Source organism: Anopheles marshallii, chromosome 2 (genome assembly GCF_943734725.1).
Source record: "Anopheles marshallii chromosome 2, idAnoMarsDA_429_01, whole genome shotgun sequence".
NCBI classification, from domain to species: Eukaryota; Metazoa; Arthropoda; class Insecta; order Diptera; family Culicidae; genus Anopheles; species Anopheles marshallii.
Window position 1 is genome coordinate 88,465,972 of NC_071326.1, and position 17,473 is coordinate 88,483,444.

At 45.4% G+C, this 17,473-nt stretch overlaps 1 protein-coding gene across 1 annotated transcript; it reads left to right on the forward strand.

Moving 5' to 3' along the window:
* The first annotated feature begins 1,150 nt into the window (after window positions 1–1,150).
* LOC128708021 (venom dipeptidyl peptidase 4) lies at window positions 1,151–17,120 on the forward strand. The gene is made up of 5 exons (XM_053802977.1): window positions 1,151–1,387; window positions 14,502–14,990; window positions 15,063–16,089; window positions 16,169–16,932; window positions 17,025–17,120. The coding sequence occupies exons 1-5, from the start codon at window positions 1,151–1,153 to the stop codon at window positions 17,118–17,120; spliced, it is 2,613 nt and encodes an 870-aa protein (XP_053658952.1).
* Window positions 17,121–17,473: the final 353 nt, after the last annotated feature.

Here is a 17,473-nt window from a genome sequence, read left to right on the forward strand (position 1 = left end):
GTTTATCTTTTTTAAAAAGGAATTTGTTAGCTTTCCCAGAAGTGATGAGCGATTTTGATTTTGAAAGAAAGTGACTTCGAAATATGTAATATTGAGCGTTACACACGAACGCAATGGAAACTTTTAAGTTTACCTAACCATCATACGCTATTATCCAAGTGAACCCTACCTACCTACCGGCAATTACCTTATGTTTCCAAACAACACGATCCCTACAACAAGCTCCACTTTCCGTTTCCACCATTATTAATGCATCATTTATTTTCACACCAACTGCGAAACTACGCTCTCATATTGCGCACCTTACGGAGAAGAACGACATTAAATAGCACTTGCAAAAGGTAAACTACGTTTGGCAGCGTTTTATGTAACTTCGAGATCTCTCCCATCCACAACGGCGTAGAATTGTAAACATGCACTTTGTCAACAAGTGCCCGGAGGTTCATCAGTTGTGCCGGGGATTTTCGGTCACGTTGAGACTCCCTATAGGTGGCCGTGCTGTTGTGCTGTTGGTTGTCGACCAACCCTGTTCTGTTGTTGGTGGTTTACTTTGATTGATGGAAACGTGCAGATTGGGCAGGGCGGATGAACTTCCAGCCTGCAACTGGCCCAGATTGAGTTCGCGGATTTGCGATAAGTCACAAACTGTGCCAGCAAAACGGGCGCGGAGGGAAAAGAATGAAGCGCGAACAGCCAGTGAGACACAGTGGATGATAAAGCGAGCATTACGGGATGCGGTGTCGAGTACCGACGCCATTTGACCTGGGCATGCCCTTGGAGTTTTTAAAAATGCGATATTGAAAACAGATGGATTTTGTCTGTGCTGCTACTTTCAGATCGAACGAACGTGACCTTTGGTTTGAGAGTTTTAAATTAATTATTTTTATATTGTGCAGTGTCTTATCTTCCGCAACCATTATTGCGTTCTATTTCAAGTGTCGTTTCATGTAGGATTGTTATCTTCACTAATAAAAAGTACAACACTTGGTTGTAAATTATTCATTATAAACCATAAACCCTTAAAGTAATACACAGAGTGGTGAATTAAGCCGATAATTAATTCTTTCTTTCATGCATTTCCCCTCAAGTGTCCTTGTAGATTTCCCACGCACAAAAACTTCTCCTGCACCTACCGACTGGAGCAGAAACTATGAACATCGCTAGAACTCACAAACGGACATACCAACCGTTGGCCCAAAACGACTTCGAAGACGCTCAGTATCAGGTGACCGGTGGAAGCAGCGATTCGGAGCCGGACGAGTACGGTGAAGGTGACGATCCCGAGGCAGCACTAACGCCAGGCCGCAAATGGTTGCGGTCGGCGCAAGGTGTCATCGATCCGCTGGGAGCTGGTCTTGAGGCGAACAAGAAATCGGAAATGTATAAGGTAGGTGAGGTATGTTTGGAATGTTACACCTGGGAATGAAGTAGGAGAGAGAGTAGGACAGGAAAAGTATTTTATCTGAAGAGATTCTTCAATGAAGGTTGTGTCTACAATTGTTCAAGGACGAACGATCTATTCGTACTTTTAGATATGTGTTACATCAGTTTTCGATTTCTGTGATCTTCAATGTCTAGAATGTTAGAATCCGGATGAGAACCCAGGGATTTCTTGATCGACAGGCTCCGATTGTCCGGTGAATAGGGATAAACAGTTGTTGAGAAGTAAAAAAGTGATATTCAAAGTATGTTTGACGATTTAAATTTGTCCTCACTGAAACATTTGCAGTCTTATTCTATCATCTGATTACTTTGTGCCAAAAGTATTCCGGTAAAACATGTTCGACTGCTCCACATACAAGCGCCATCTAGTGTTCGGTTCGGTAACCATATTTTTCGATCGATCGATTGCCATGCATAATTTATGGTTTTTTGTACTATTCTTTGGCCTTAAACTCTTTCAAATGGATGTTTTATCTAAATTTTGGAAGTTTTAAACTTCGTGTTCCTGCCTAAGTGTTTAATTGGATTGAATTATGTTGCACAACTTATATTCTTATTTTTATGCGTATTTTTAACTCTTGGAAATAATAGCGACAAACTATAAAGTTCTTCTCCCTATGAAGCCTTCACAGGAGCATATTAAAATAATAAATTGTTCTCCTCAAATACAAACAAAGTCTTGCATCGGAACCAATTTTCTTTCCCTGCCCAATGTCGGGTGATCTTCACAACGAATTTACACACGTGAATAACTTCAAACACAATCATTAGCCACTAAAAGGTGGGTAATTGCGCCACTGAATTATATAGTAAACTACTGCACGCACAGCCCACAAACCAGTAGCCCCGTGTGCATTTTAAATGCATTCATATTTCGCATATGCCCAGTTCCGATTAGGGGAAATGGTAGACAATGCAAGTAATTAGTTCCTCCCTTAGCCGAGTTTCACACCCATTATGTTGTGCACACTTGTTTTTTTTTTCTCTGCTGGCTCTACACAACACAGTCTTTGGTGTATATGCAAAAGCGAACCACAACCTTGCATTGTTAACAACGGCGCATTACAAGTCAAAGAACAACCACCAGCAGCTGATAGGATAGCAGCAAATGTGGGTCGAACTTGGCGAACATGTGTGATATCGCACTGTTTTGTGCACTTAAAAGCGAATGAAGATTGATTGTTTTCTGAACCCTGTTGGGCAAATCTTTTCTTCTCCATTTTCCACGTGGGAATCTCTGCTGGGTCGTCTCGGTACATCTTTAACAACAGCTCATTTCACGCAGTACAACAGGCAAAGCACCATGTTTGCTGGCCTAGAACAATCATCTTCCTTTGGTTGCAAGCGGGACAATTTAACATTCATTAACGCGTCACGCACAAACGGACAAAAGGCACCGTCTATCTGGCGTTCGAATCACTCGCTGCTGGCCTTTCTGGCCCGGCCCAGTACTCAGCGGTGTGGTTTGTTGGGCAATTAATGCCAGCGCACTGTCGGTGAACGGTTTTAATCGTTCGTTTGCGCCTCAATTGACTTCATCCTGATTAGACCGAACGGAGAATCATCCGAAGTCCCGCGGCATGTGGGCTGATTTGAACTACGAGCCGTCATTTATCCCTCAGCACACCCAGCAGATTTCGTGGCGTGTGACCACGTTGTACTGCTGTGCAGCATGAGACCGCGGTGTAATAGCATTTAATTGCATTTGGCAGGGAAAGACATCCACCAGCCCGGGGAACAGGAAGACTGCAGTCAAATGCAACCCGAACGGTTACGGTTCGGTGGAGCTCACGTTTCTTCGATCTAGCCAGCAAGTTGACTACCAGCTTAACCTTGACTGGGAAAGTGAAAGGAAATGGACGCCACTGGTGCGACAGAGCGAAAGAGATACGAGACGATGTTGGAAGCGATACCGAAACCGCAATGCTTATCCACTTTGTTCAACCACTTTCTACCCAGCGCCTAGCACGGCTTGTATTTCCTCCTTGGCATAGCGAACGGTGTGAAGCACGCGGCCACAGGGCAACAAGTCGTCGTTTGTTGTGTTTACACTGTACGGCGTCCAGCTGCGAGAAGTTAAATGCCGGTTGATGCTCACCCTTTGGGGCTTGTCGATGGGTGCGAGTACGATGCTCAATTGGGAGAGCGTTCCTCAGGTCGTTTGTTACTCGCCAGCAAAATCGAGCAGTTGTACACAGTTGGCGATTAAAAGATTCATGCTGGGCAACATTTTAATTGGAGATTCTTTAAGCAATATTATCATTAAGTATTATTTTAGGTACATCAACACAATCCTTTACAATAATACAACAATACTCTATGTAGGCACACTTGCTATAAGTATAGAAATTATAAAATAAGACTACTTATGGGGAAAAAAATGCTAGCTTTAAGACTTGTTTTTACTAGTCGTTACAGATTTTATCTAAGACTGTAATCAAATAGGGACGTACCCGATGTCAGTGGCACACAACACAAGATCCAGTAACAAAGTTCTCCAACGAGACATGACTCGGTTCGTCTCTCACATCCTTTGTAAAAGTGATGGAAAAGCAACTTTCTACGATGATTCGAAGTTAAAGAGTTGTCTCGTTATCTCGTTAGTATTAATAAAAATATCACTAGGTAGGGATTTTTGCCATAAAAAGTTACAAGTCCATTGAATAATCCGTTCATCCGTTAATTACGAAAAGAAACCAACTCGTGTACGGATGGAGGGTAAAGGACTACAAACATAGAAACAGTCAGTAGAATAGAAATAGTGAGTTGTTAGTAGTTTTCATCGCACAGGAGACTCCGTGTGCCCAGACAGCAGTACAATGAATTGCCTGTATATAGGCGCATTAAAACAGCCTTCACAATCTTTTAGGATCACATTCAAAAACTACAGTAGATCTTTTAGATTCATTAGCGTTGATCTACCATTTCTGATTTCATAAACTTGTACCAAACCGTAGTTGACCTTTGTCAGTTAATGTAAACAAAATATAACAATTTTTGGACATAAAACCATTATAACGTTTAAAAAAAATGGAATCAAAACAAAAAACCAAAATTAGCTAATTATGATGGAGAGAAAAAATTTCCGCGAAGATAATTCGACTTCATTTTTGGTGAAAGTAAACCACCAAATTAAAGCTCTTCTACTGCAGGATGATTGATGCCATTTCCCACCGTTGCACCCATTGCACAGTGCGTATTATGAACCATGCTGCTGATTGTGGCGGTTTGATTTCAAGTAAAGCAACACACTCCGACAACAAATCCAACACCCGTATATACGAGAATTTCGGAACGGGGGGAGAAAGTGAGTTACAATTTTCCTTCATTTTCGGCCACACCAATCAAATATCGGATGGTTGCCGGTAGAAAAAAAAAGTTATCATCTTAATGGATGTTTGATTTTTCAACACAGCTTCCCAAATCTTCGTACGGTTGAGATCTGCTTCCCTAAAGTGTGAGCCGCGATTCGAGCAGTTTTTCCCTCCAATGCAGGAGTGTGTTACTGTGAGAGACCGATGGAGAGAAATTACTTTGCCAAGCTCCCCTTTTTCGGTGTAACGTTTAATACTTAGCAGAGAATGCTCTCGCAATCTCCCGTTCTCTCTGCCGCCTTTCTCGCTAGTAGTGCTCGAATCGGAATGGTGCGTGATCGTATGTTTGCGCTGCTACGGCGATGCTCGAACGGAACGCTCCCAATTTCCGCGTGGTGTTCGTTGCGTGCGGTCCGGTTCGGTGCGCGCCCACATTTTTGGCGGGTCGTCTGTGTGCGGTATGTGTTTAAGTGTTGCGTGAAGGTGCGTACCGATGGTACGCGTGTATTGGTTTAAAGTTGGTACGCCGAAAAGTGGCGAAAGTGTGCAGTCAAGAACCAAACAAAAGATACCCCATTGTACTAAGTGATTGTTAGGGTGTTTTTTTTGTTTGGAACGTTTGAGCCGGTCAGACCCATTAATGTGCACATACGTTCTCAGCTCTTTCGTATGTAAATGTGATGCGATCTGCACCGTAAATTTGGTGATCCGATTTGTGATCACGGATCGTGACCATAATAAAAGGAGTGTCATATAACCTTGTGTGCGAGTGAAGCAGAGTGTGGTGAACATAATAAGTTACGGTCGGGTGTCTGTGTTGGTGGTTGACAGATCACAGTTCGATATCGGTTGCTATGGAAACGAACAAACGATAGCTGTATAGTTGCATCAGTGGCTTTTGCAAAGTGTCCCGGTAACACTAATGTCAGATATGAGCTGATTTTCTTTTATTTTTAAGAAGAAGAAGAAGAAGAAGAAACTCCTCTAAATAAGGAAACGTTTATGTGAGGCATTAAAATGCATTCAAATTGATTGCAAAACCCCAAAGCACCCATTAACGAGCTCGTGTAGTGTCAATCTGTTTTGTTATCTAATTTGTGCAACCAAGCAGATTCCATACTCGTAAGCTTTCTCCAAACCAAACACGTCCACTGGCGTGACACGATGGCCCACGGACAGCCAACACACAAGCGCAGCACCGTTAAATTGCTTGCTGGACCCTTTTTTTTTTGCTAGCTCCAATGCACCTTGTGCAAGAGCCCACAAGCGAATGGGCCTGCGAGGGAATGAAAGGGAAAAGCAAATTAAATAACGGCTGCTTTAACGCTGTTGGTTTTGCTAGACGGTGCATCACCACGATCGTTGTTTGGGTTACCTTCCACCCAAAACCCTACCGGCATGTCAAAATGGCAATGTATCATCGTGTTTCTTCTGTGTTATTTTATTACCAACCACCACCTCCGTTCTGTTCTGTTGCGCTCTTGTGAATTCGTATGTGTTCTTCTACACGGGGGCACGTGGCAGTGAACGTGGACGCGGATATGATTTACGCAGAAGAATCTGCATACAAACTGCATTCCAACGGGATGAGGCGCAATGAAGGCAGGTTTCCCTCACAGTCGAAATGGGCGGTTGTGTATGGGGTTTTTGTGCGGATTTTGTTGAATTATAGCCATGCACACACTCTGTAACTCTTTTAATGATTAATAGATGTTTTTAGTTTATTTCCCTTTTTATTTCCTTCAAGTCACCGTAACTGTTTGATAGCTCATCAAGAATGCTTCAATTGCTGATAACACACAACACGGTCGTTATGTTCATCACGGGATCCCTCATAAAACACCTGTTATGATCACCTTTCAAGACTTAATCTACGCCTAATCGTTGATAATGTGTGTTGAAGTGTACGAGCATTCCCCTTGACACCTTGGCAGCTAACTCCGCGAATGTACCCATTGGAAGTACTCTCGCATAGCAAAACCATTCGTATCCACTCCACATTACTGCAAAATGTCGGAGGAATGTTTTCAAAGTGTCATTACATCAAAATGACAGGTAATTGTTATCGTCTCGCAAAAATCTATTGAAGTCTTACACGGTAACCACCGGACGGATGTGCCATTTCGTAAGAGTTATCTGATTCCTTTACGTCATCCACCGTTTGCGGATGTGAAGCGATCGAAAGGGAAGCTTTTGGCTTGGTGGCTGAGGCAAATCAATGTGTAACGTCCCGTGTAAGAACTTCTTCTCGAAAGATTATGCCCTTTCGTGGCAGTGGTGGCGGTGTGGAATCGTGACGCTATTTTTTTTCTCTCTCCTTCCAAATGAATCTTACCGATCAAAACCGGTTTTCGGAACTGCGATCAATGCCGATTTTTTGTTGTTTGTTGTTGATGAGAAAAACCATCTCGTTTGGAGGCTGCCGTTTGTGGCTGTATGGGTCCACTGAGTTGGCACAAGCTCTCCGATCGGAATAGCTGCGAGATCTTGTGGAGGTTTCCGACTTAATCGGGTAGGAGTGCTTCGGTTGGGGCATTGGTATTTGCTGCTCAAGGTTTACCAGTTCGTACAGCAGTGGGTCTGCAGGGTGCTTTCTAGCTCACAACAGTTGAAAGATCATCGGGGAATGTCACAATGCACAAGATGTGAAATTCTCATCCATTTGAATCGTTGAATATAAATGTGGTCCAATCGGCAGGACTGCTCTGCAAGATAAGGGATTGCCGTTTAAGACGTATTGCGATCACCAGATCTACAGTCAAATTGGCACATTGGCGAATTTTGAATACAAGAAAATGGAGATTAACTCGAATAACTGTCTTCGCCCTCACCCAGATACAACAGGTTTAATTTTTGCAACACTTCATACCATCCACCCTGTGTACGGTTGATGCCATCATTATCGTTATCTTTGCATCTCAACACGCTGCTTTACACCGGTGTAGCTAGCTCTGGTTCTTCCCCTCCGCACTTATCGTGGCCAGTTTCGTGGAATCTTACACTAGACACGTCACTGCAAGTGTCAATCAGCTCGTACGTCATTCCCATTGGAAGCTCTCTTTTGTCTCCCTCACAAATTGACCCCTAGTGGAAGTGGGGTCAGACGTTAAGTGATAGATCTACCCACTAGCCAAACATTGGCTGGTGACAGTTGTACTCCGATCGTATCGAAAGTATTGGAGCGCAGTGACAGCGATCGAGAAGAAATGGCCTTTCCAACCTCCAGCAAACAAATATCCAATGGAAAGTAGGGGGTTCAACAGTGAAAACTGAAACGCACAAGCGTGATGTTACCCAATACGTCACAGATATTGTCCTAGGTATCGGTTGCTTACGGTATTGCATCTAAATTGTGCATCTACTGGCTGAGTTTAGTATGTTGCAGTCTTGTGTATCTCTAAAACAGGAGTGAAATTTGCATCCGATGGACTATTCGCGACACGTACCGCCGTAACTTTATTCATTCGGCTAATCAAAACCATGATTTATAGCTTAACATTTTAGCAATTCAAATCACGAACTGTTCGACAAATAGGATGAAAACGAGGACATCATCGTAAAGCCATCTCCCAATGAAACATCATTAAATTCTTCCACAAGAAGCCTTATCATGGAACGTAATGTAAGGTTTCTTCTAACTTGTGCATTCCATGGTCAGGCGAGATCGATTCTCAGGATTGGTTCAATCAGCGATAACCTCCAAAATTCCATCACCCCGCTGCCGCTATTTTTGGAGAACACATTGCAAAACGTCCCCAAAGATAAAAGGGAATCGTATGGAATGTCTTATTACGGTCCTCGCAACTAAACGCTTGACTGGGATCGAGGTGTTCCAATTGCGCCATTTCCCAATGCGAATAGCTTTTGAACGCTGTCAAGCAAGGAGATGTGAGGATGTCCACTATCCTTGTGGATAAATCATTTATCGATGGTAAACATTGGTTAATCCATCCGTCCAGCGCACACACACACACAAAAAACCGGATAATGAAGAGTTACATGAGGTAAGCTTTGGTAGGTGTCTGCGTTCCCAAGGCTTACAACAAGAAAGAAATAAGCAAACGTCAAGCTTGATAAATAATGTACATCTTGGAGCATAGCGAGCAGGACAGAAAACGCGCCACACCGATGTCAAACGTCGACACGAGCGTGTGATAAGTGACAGCTTAACGACACTGGATGCCCGGGATGAAGTACTTACCGTTGCCGGTGGGCCTTAAAGGTCAGGAAGGTAACACGACACATGGCAGGAAACCGTTTACGTGAGGTCCTTTAGAGAGCGGAAGATGATGATGCTCATACGCTTACAAGAGGTGCTTTACTGTTTCTTTTTCGTTTTTTTTTTTTTGGTGCCTCGCACCATACCACGAGTTTGGCTCGGTCCTGAAGACGACATCCTCATGAAAAATGCATACGTGCATCCTGAGTGCATCCTGACGGTGCAATTCCTTCGCCCAGAGTGTGTTGGGGGCCCCACTTTATTGCCCGTCTCCGGCTCGGTCTCCTCTATATCTTTCCTTCCTGAAGGTAGAAACGGGCCACTTACACGACACTGCAGCATAGCCTGATTGTACCTTCTTGTCTTACTCGGCATGCCGACTCATGCCGGTGTGACCTGCGTTGTACTGTGTAATCTCGAGTACAGAGAGAATATTTGCTTACATTCGCTAATGGTTGAGTACCAATTGCACTTTGCCCATTGCTATCCAACATTCTTAAAGGATGGAGAACAGTTTCTTTCAATGAAAGCATCTTCCAGTTCGCGTCTTCAAACGTAAACCAAAAGTACGAGACTGAGGCTGAGCAGAGAATTAATTAACATTAATCGAACTGAGAACACACACACTACAACGGATGATGGATTAGTGAAGTTGGGCGAAGTTTGAGAAATAAAACTCCCAACAAACATCAATCGGTACGTGCCCTCAGAACGCCAGTCACTCATATCAGCGTGTGATTTCCGCGAAGCAGATGAGTTGGCCCCTGATGCGTAACTGGTCCGTGACGTGCATCGCCGTGACGGTTCTTCATCGTCTCGGGTGACAAATCGGTCAATCAAATTGGATAAGTTTTAGATGAACCTTAATTAGAGCGAATCGTTACGAACGAACCGTTGGTGAAAAAAAGGGAGTGCTCGCGGGTGTTCGGCTGCCTGGTGCGAGTTCGGCTGCAAGATTGTATCCTTCCACGACAGGGCAACAGTAGGAATGTGGTGCACGTGGCCAATTCTTTTGCAATCGCTAGCTACAAATACTATGCCAAGTGTGCCAACGCTATAGGCTGATCGTTTCATGTTCATAGGGCAATTGGCTGGAGATATTTGTGGCGTATCGTATCGTAAGTGATTAATATCAGATGCCCATAATTATCATCAAGAAACCAGTACTAGTAATGCTAAAATGACTACACAAAATTGTTACATTGTTAATCTACTGCTTATCAGTTGTAAAATTGAGTTTCATTTTTCCGGTACGACACGCTGGAACGAAAGATAGTTAATTCTTTCATTTAGAACCACATGCTACTCAAACAAGTGATTTATGGTAGTAGGTGTAAGAAGCACAAGTTTTTAACCATTTACCGACATTGTTGTGAATAATCGCTGCAATTGTGGCGAATTGGGTGGTAATTTGCAGTCGTCAGATGGTTTTTTGCCACCCAAGCCGGAACCGAGTCCAGAAACTGGACACCTCATCACGGTGCTGTCAAAGGTGCTGTCAGACGGTAATTTTAGTACAACAGCCCAGCAACAACACACAACGTCTAACGCTGGCCACAGGAAGGAAAACAGTATGATTACACCATCAGCGCTGATGCGCTGAACGTTCGGTCCGTTGGTTTGCAGGAAGCGTTCCGGCATTTTTTCCTCTGCTATGATCATCTACCCGGGAAAGGGAAATCGGAAACCATGTTGGCAAAGCGTTAAATTGATCGATTTAATTCGTTATATATTAATCGAAGCACCAGCAGGAAATCAATACTGTAACGAATTCCGTTTGGGGGGATGTTGGGAACTGTACTATCGATGGTTTGATTCATCTCATTATCGATTAATAACCGATGAATGGATTGGGTATTAATAAACAACAATATTAAACTTCATAGCGTCAATTGCGGAGAATTGTGTTGACGCGTTTACTTCTAAAAGTGTTGCTGAAACAAAAAATTCTTGTTTTTCAGCCAAACAACATGCTTTTATTTTATGAACATTGCCATTGTTGGGACAGATCATACTATAAGTTAGAAAGCCTAAGCTTTGGGCCTGTATCGGTAAAAAAAATCCATGTACCGGCCTGTATCATTATGTACAGGCGATACCCGAGATACCCCGTAAAACAAATTTCGTTAAATTACCCTTAAATCACCCCTACTTTAACGGGTAATTTAAAGGTAAATTAAGGGGAAATCTTTCACTGAGCATGCACCACGGGAAGAGTTATGTTATAGTTAGGCTTAACTTGGCTTGTCATTTGTACAGCAAGCTGTAAGCCGGTAAGCTTGGAAACGTCAAAACGCATACAACATAAAAACTGACTTAAAGTATGACTCCGGGCATTGTTGGGTGGCCACAAGATCCAGCGATCGCAGGCAACTGTCTTGTAGTGGTCCCGAACATGTTGCAACGCATCCATATGACAGGTTCCTAATCGCTTTGGGGAAGCTCTCTACAAACTTTTAGTCTATTGAGACACCCAGCAATCTATCGAGTAGCCCTGTAATCGTGGCATCCTTTGCTTCTGTCAATTAACCGTTTTGCTTCGTTTGCACTTATCTTCTGTTAATTAACTGTCCTTCGACAGTACAAAGCGTGCATCATTCTTATCAATGTTCTATATCCATAACCCAGAGACTATGGTAATGTTTACTAATTACCGATGCTGATAGTGATGCTCGGTAGTATCTCTGCTAGCGCTTATCGACATGTTCGCGGCGCAGGTAAAACATGCCGGTCGTAATTGAACGTACATTCAGATACAACGGGTGAGAATGGATGGTCTGCATCCGTTGCTGATAAAAAATAAGAGCAAATACCCTCCATCCATCGACACCCAACGAAGTGTTCTAGGAACAATAGTACAGCCGGATGAACCAACAAAAAAGTCAACCTCCGGCGAACGGTTTATTTGCCCAACTTGAGCAATCTCTCTTATACGAAATTCAAAGTACCTCTAAAAAGTGCGCCTTTGCGCACATTTTGATATCGATGTACAGTATTTCCGTTCGCGTATTTCATATCCCAAAGGAGTGGAAGAATTCATCTTGAACCTTTTTCTCCCGGAGGGAGGGAGGTTGGTTTAGTTCTGGTATCACACGCACGCACGCCACCCGAGTGGAAGCAGTTGTTTGTACAGTTGGATTTACGCTGACGAAGGCGTATTGCGAGATCGAGCAACAACATTATTGTGACATGGAAAAGCTTCTACCCTTTGCGTGGGTTGGAAGTGGTCTGCTTACGACTAAAAACTTCTTCCAATCCGTACCTTCTAGCGATGGGAATCAGTCACTGAATGTCTGACGTGTCAGCGTGATTCTATTGGTGTGTTTTGAGTGAGGGAAATTTTTGCACAACTAACACATATTTATTTAGTATACAGCGTCAAACGTGAACTGGTGTGAAAAGGCACGGTTTAGTAGCTTAGTGCTGGGACACTAAACGAGCTGGTGTGACTGAAGGTGTTGGGCGAAAGCGACAGCAAACGAATTCTTCAAACATGGCAGCATCCAGTGGCAATTCCATCGAGATCGGACATTCGGATCAGGTAAATGAACGTTTGCACCAGATCACTTATAATAATGCTCGTTAAATGTATCGTGTTGTAGAGTAAAGCCAATCGAAGTTCACTCCAACTGCACTACTCCAACTAACCACGATCAGGTAGACGCTTCTTGCCGCCATTTCCCTTGATTGCGCCATACCTCATCGATTGCGTAATACGGTAAACATTGCTCCGTCTCTCACACTCTCACTCACAACGGTCGCGTGTGTTGCGTAGTGTGCGAAATTGTAAATACCGATAAATGGCCCGAGTCGCGCGTCGAACACGCAGTAGAGCAAACCGTACGATCGTAATACCCTTCGGGACATTATTCCACTTGCCGCACCAGGTGGTCAACGATCTTAGCACAGCACCGATTTCATGAACAAATATTGTTCCTTGTGCTTTCGTTCCAGATTGTAAGTGCAAGGCACGTGCAAGCACCGTGTGCCATAATACGTGCACTGACCAGAGTAACATCGCCCCCCACCCACAACTGCCCACGGTTGGAAGGAATGGCCCCATTTTGTGTGGCCCCGGTGTGACTGGCATGAAAATGAAACACAAATCACCGAATTTGGGCCGCACTTTGATGGTGGCAGGCAATTAGCGATTGGTACTGCGTGCCAACCTAACCTCATCACCAGTCAGCCGTCCGCCTTCCGGATCGGATTCACTTTCCCTTCCCCGGTCGGTCCATACTGGCAGGGTCGGAAGTTCCGTCGGAATCCGTTACGAAAGTCCGAACTCCGAACAGGTTTTTCGTGACCGGTTGTCTGCAAACGCGCAGAGTATCGTTACCACACTCGACGCCGGGTAACGCCGTCTCCGGTAGAGAAACCGAGCGACATTACAGAAGGCCCCTTTCCTTTAAAGTAGCGTTGAAGGGGAAGTGTTTTCCTAGTGATTTGTCTACTTTAGGAAGAATTTTACATCAAGACATACTTGCTGGAATGTGTGACCATCATCACCGGGTGGCGGCTTTTCGCTATCGGAATCACCTTAACTAAGGGGTAGTTTGATCGTTCAAAGATTATCGTTTTTGGTTAGCAGTACACGTACTTGGAGTGACTCGTCACTCGTCTAGTCCCTAACAGGCCTTTTGGGTGCTATTAGCTATTGAAGATAACATTGTTAACAACACTGTCCAATTGCCCATATCGATGTCGATAAGATGGGCAAGAAAACATGTTCCTTTCTTTACACGATCAATAACCCCACAATGGGATTCCGATAAGGTGGCACAAAAAAAAACCACTTCGGAAAGTTGCAACAAAACGGCAATTCTACTGATGGGAAGATAATGATTGATATGTGCTTTATTTGTGCTACTCATCATGAGTTCCCTAATGGACGGAACGGCATTATGTGGGTCGTACTGAAAGGTGGTAGAATTGGTGGTAACCGCTTTTGAGTCGCTTAAAGAATATTCTTAGTGTTCTTAACGAATTTCTTCTGAGCATCTTCCTCAAGAGAGGGTTTCGTCCGTTTTGGACAAAGTCCATGTCTCAGCGGCGTTTGTCAGGATTTGGATTGACTTATAGAAGATGGTCCCCGAAGTTTACACCTCCGAGTCGCTGATGACCCCCTCTGGGGCGCTAGGTTGAAGAGTAGACAAGCAAACCCTTGGTGATAGCAAAGAGCCCAGAGAGTTTGTGCTCAGAAGTTACAATGATCTAGTTAGCATTGCATGCATCAGGCATTGAGATATTCGAAGTTTTATAGTTGATTGTCAGATAGAAATTCTCCGTGCAAAAGGACAATAGTACTGGAAGCCTTGGCAGCTATCTCTACTAGCCTGTGGAATAGCAACTCAAAGATCGGTCTACAACCTACTCGTCCAGGAGGTTAAGCGGAACTACCGTAGTAATCCTTTCGAGCAGGTTTCTGCCATATGTTTCTCTGTTCCTTTATCGCACCTGTCACATAACTCAGACTCCGTGTGAAACTAAAATACGCTGCTTTGCTTTCTTTTCTTCCTCTGCAGGAACTCGTCTTTTCTGGTAAACGAAACCTCCGGCGGTACCTGCTGTTGGGTACGGTCGCTGTAATACTTACCGTAGTGGCCGTCGCACTCGTCGTCATCCTCACTGCCAGCAACGACGATGAAAATGGTCCAGAAACCGCACCCATCGTACGGGAGGGCGAACCGATCACACTGGAAGACATTCTGCAGGGTCGTCTGTCCGCCAGTGGGTTTACCGGTACCTGGACCTCGAATGGAAAGATCATCTTCCGCGATGACTTCGGCACGGTTATGGTGTACGATCCGGAACAGAACGACACCAAGACGCTGCTCGGAGTCGCGAACGAGGAGCAGCTGCAGGGCTTCAAGTTTGATCTCTCGCCGGATGGAAAGTATCTGCTGGTCGCGCGCGGTTACAGTAAGATCTTCCGGCACAGTTACCTTGCGATCTATGACATTGTGGACATGGCGACCAAGCAAATCATTCCGGTGAATGTCGGTGGACAACGGGTAAGGTGTTGTTTTGGGATTTCAGGGTGTCGTTTTCCCGGTGCTAAATATCGTTGTTGTTATCCGTTTTAGCGTGCTCTAAATCTCGTCGAGTGGAGCCCTGTGAACCACTCGTTTGTGTTCGTGTATCAGAACAATCTGTACTACCGGGAAACTCCGAACTCGGTGGAGGTGCAGATCACAACCGATGGTAGCCCCAGCGTTTACAACGGCATCCCCGACTGGGTGTACGAGGAGGAGGTGTTCTCCACCAACATTGCCACCTGGTTCTCGCCGGACGGGAACCGTATCGCGTTCATTCGCTTCAACGACACGGAAACACCGCTGATGAAGATTCCAATCTATGGACCACCGGGCAATCCGGACTATCAGTATCCTCGCGAGCTTACGCTACACTACCCGAAAGTTGGCACCAAAAACCCCGAAGTGCATCTGTTCCAGTACGATCTGGGCGCTCGAACACTGCAGGAGATTGAGCCACCGGCCGAGTTGGTTAATCAGAACCGTGATCACATCATTACGAGCGTTGGCTGGACACGCGAACGGCTCGTCACGATCTGGATGAACCGGGTCCAGAACCATGCGATTATACGGTCATGCACACCCGTACTAGTGCCCGGTACGCCCCAGTGTATGACGGTGCATGAGATAAACGAATCGGCCGGTTGGTTGGATCTGTTCAGCGCACCCGTATTTAACGGTGACGGAACACACTTCCTCGTCATTTCCTCCTCGATGCAGGGTACGGCCGGTGGGTTTAAGCACGTCACCATGATCTCCACCACGCAACGTTCGGCCGTACCGCTGACCAAGGGCACGTTCGTTGTGCAGGAAATTCTCCGATGGGATGCGAAGAGTAACATGATCTTCTACACGGCCAACACCGAAACCGAGTCGCACGTGTTGCATGTGTACGCGCTGCAAGGTCGACAGGATGCACCGGCTGCTCAGTGTCTGACGTGTGACGTGGAGGTGGGCGCCAAGCAGAGCTTCTTTAACGCGCAGATGGGTCCGAACGATGGCAACTATATGGTGCTGGAAGCGCGCGGTCCCAATGTACCCTGGACGCATGTATTCCACTGGAGTGTGGTCGACAATGGTAAGTTCCAGCGTGTTCCGTTTGAGGAATTGGTCTGCAGTTTTGTATTTTATTCTTTTTTTTTTGTGCTCACCTACAGCCGTGCAGCTGAAGCAGATTAAGGTGTGGGAAGCGAACGATTTCCTTAATCGTGCGCTCAAGGGGAAAGCGATTCCGCGTGTGGAAATACACGAGATCGATCTCGACAATGGATTCACGGCGAAGGCAATGCTACTGATTCCACCCGGCACGAACACTTCCAGCGCAGCGGTCAAACATCCGATGCTGGTGGATGTGTACGGTGGACCGAACTCGGCCAACGTCGTCGGCAGTTGGTCGATCGGTTGGGGTACCCATCTGGCCTCGAACCGTTCGGTCGTGTACGCTAAGATTGATGGTCGCGGCAGTGGACTGCGTGGTGATCGGCTGATGTACCAGATCTACCGCAAGCTTGGTACGGTGGAGGTACAGGATCAGATTGCCGGTGCTCGGAAGCTTGCGGAACGGCTTCCCTTCATCGATCCGGGCCGGGTTGCCATCTGGGGCTGGAGCTACGGTGGTTACGCATCGGCAATGGCACTCGCGCAGGACACCAACCACGTGTTCCAGTGTGCCGTCTCGGTGGCACCCGTTACCGATTGGCTGTTTTACGATTCCATCTACACGGAGCGTTACATGGGACTGCCGGCGGCAACGGACAACCGGAACGGTTACGAAACATCCCGACTGACCGCACTGCACGAAAGATTCCGAAATCGGACGTACCTGCTGGTGCACGGTACGTACGATGACAACGTACACTTCCAGCAAGCAATGCAACTTTCCCGCGCACTCGAAACGCACGACATCATGTTCAAACAAGTGGTAAGTAGTGTGTGTGTGGTTTGCGGGTAGACCCCTTGGAAAACGTGACGGACTCTCTCATTAAACCGAATTCCAATTCTTCCATTTTGCAGAGTTACCCCGACGAAGATCACAGTCTGGCGGGTGTCCGGCCCCATCTTTACCACACGCTTGGTAAATTCTTCAGCGAGTGCTTAAAGTTAGACTAATGAGGAAGAAGAGACAGTATTTGCGTACGCATTCCACAACCTGCTCCGGGTGCAGTCTTAACTTTTCGTCTCGACGGTTCCGTTCCACACACGCGTGGATAATCGCTTCCTTTGCAGTGATTTTATTTTTATAGTGTTTCTAATGGGGATGCTACATGCATAGAAAAAAAAACGTATGCCTGTACATAATAGTTAAGGCTAGCAAAACAAAACAGAAAGTTGTTAGTGGTCGTCGGTCCCGCCAGGGGAAGCATTTGCGTTGCTGGATGATTGTGGAAACAAGTTTCAAAACTGTGTACATATATAGAGAGGATGTATGACGTTAAGGATGGCGGACATGTGCAGTGTTAGGA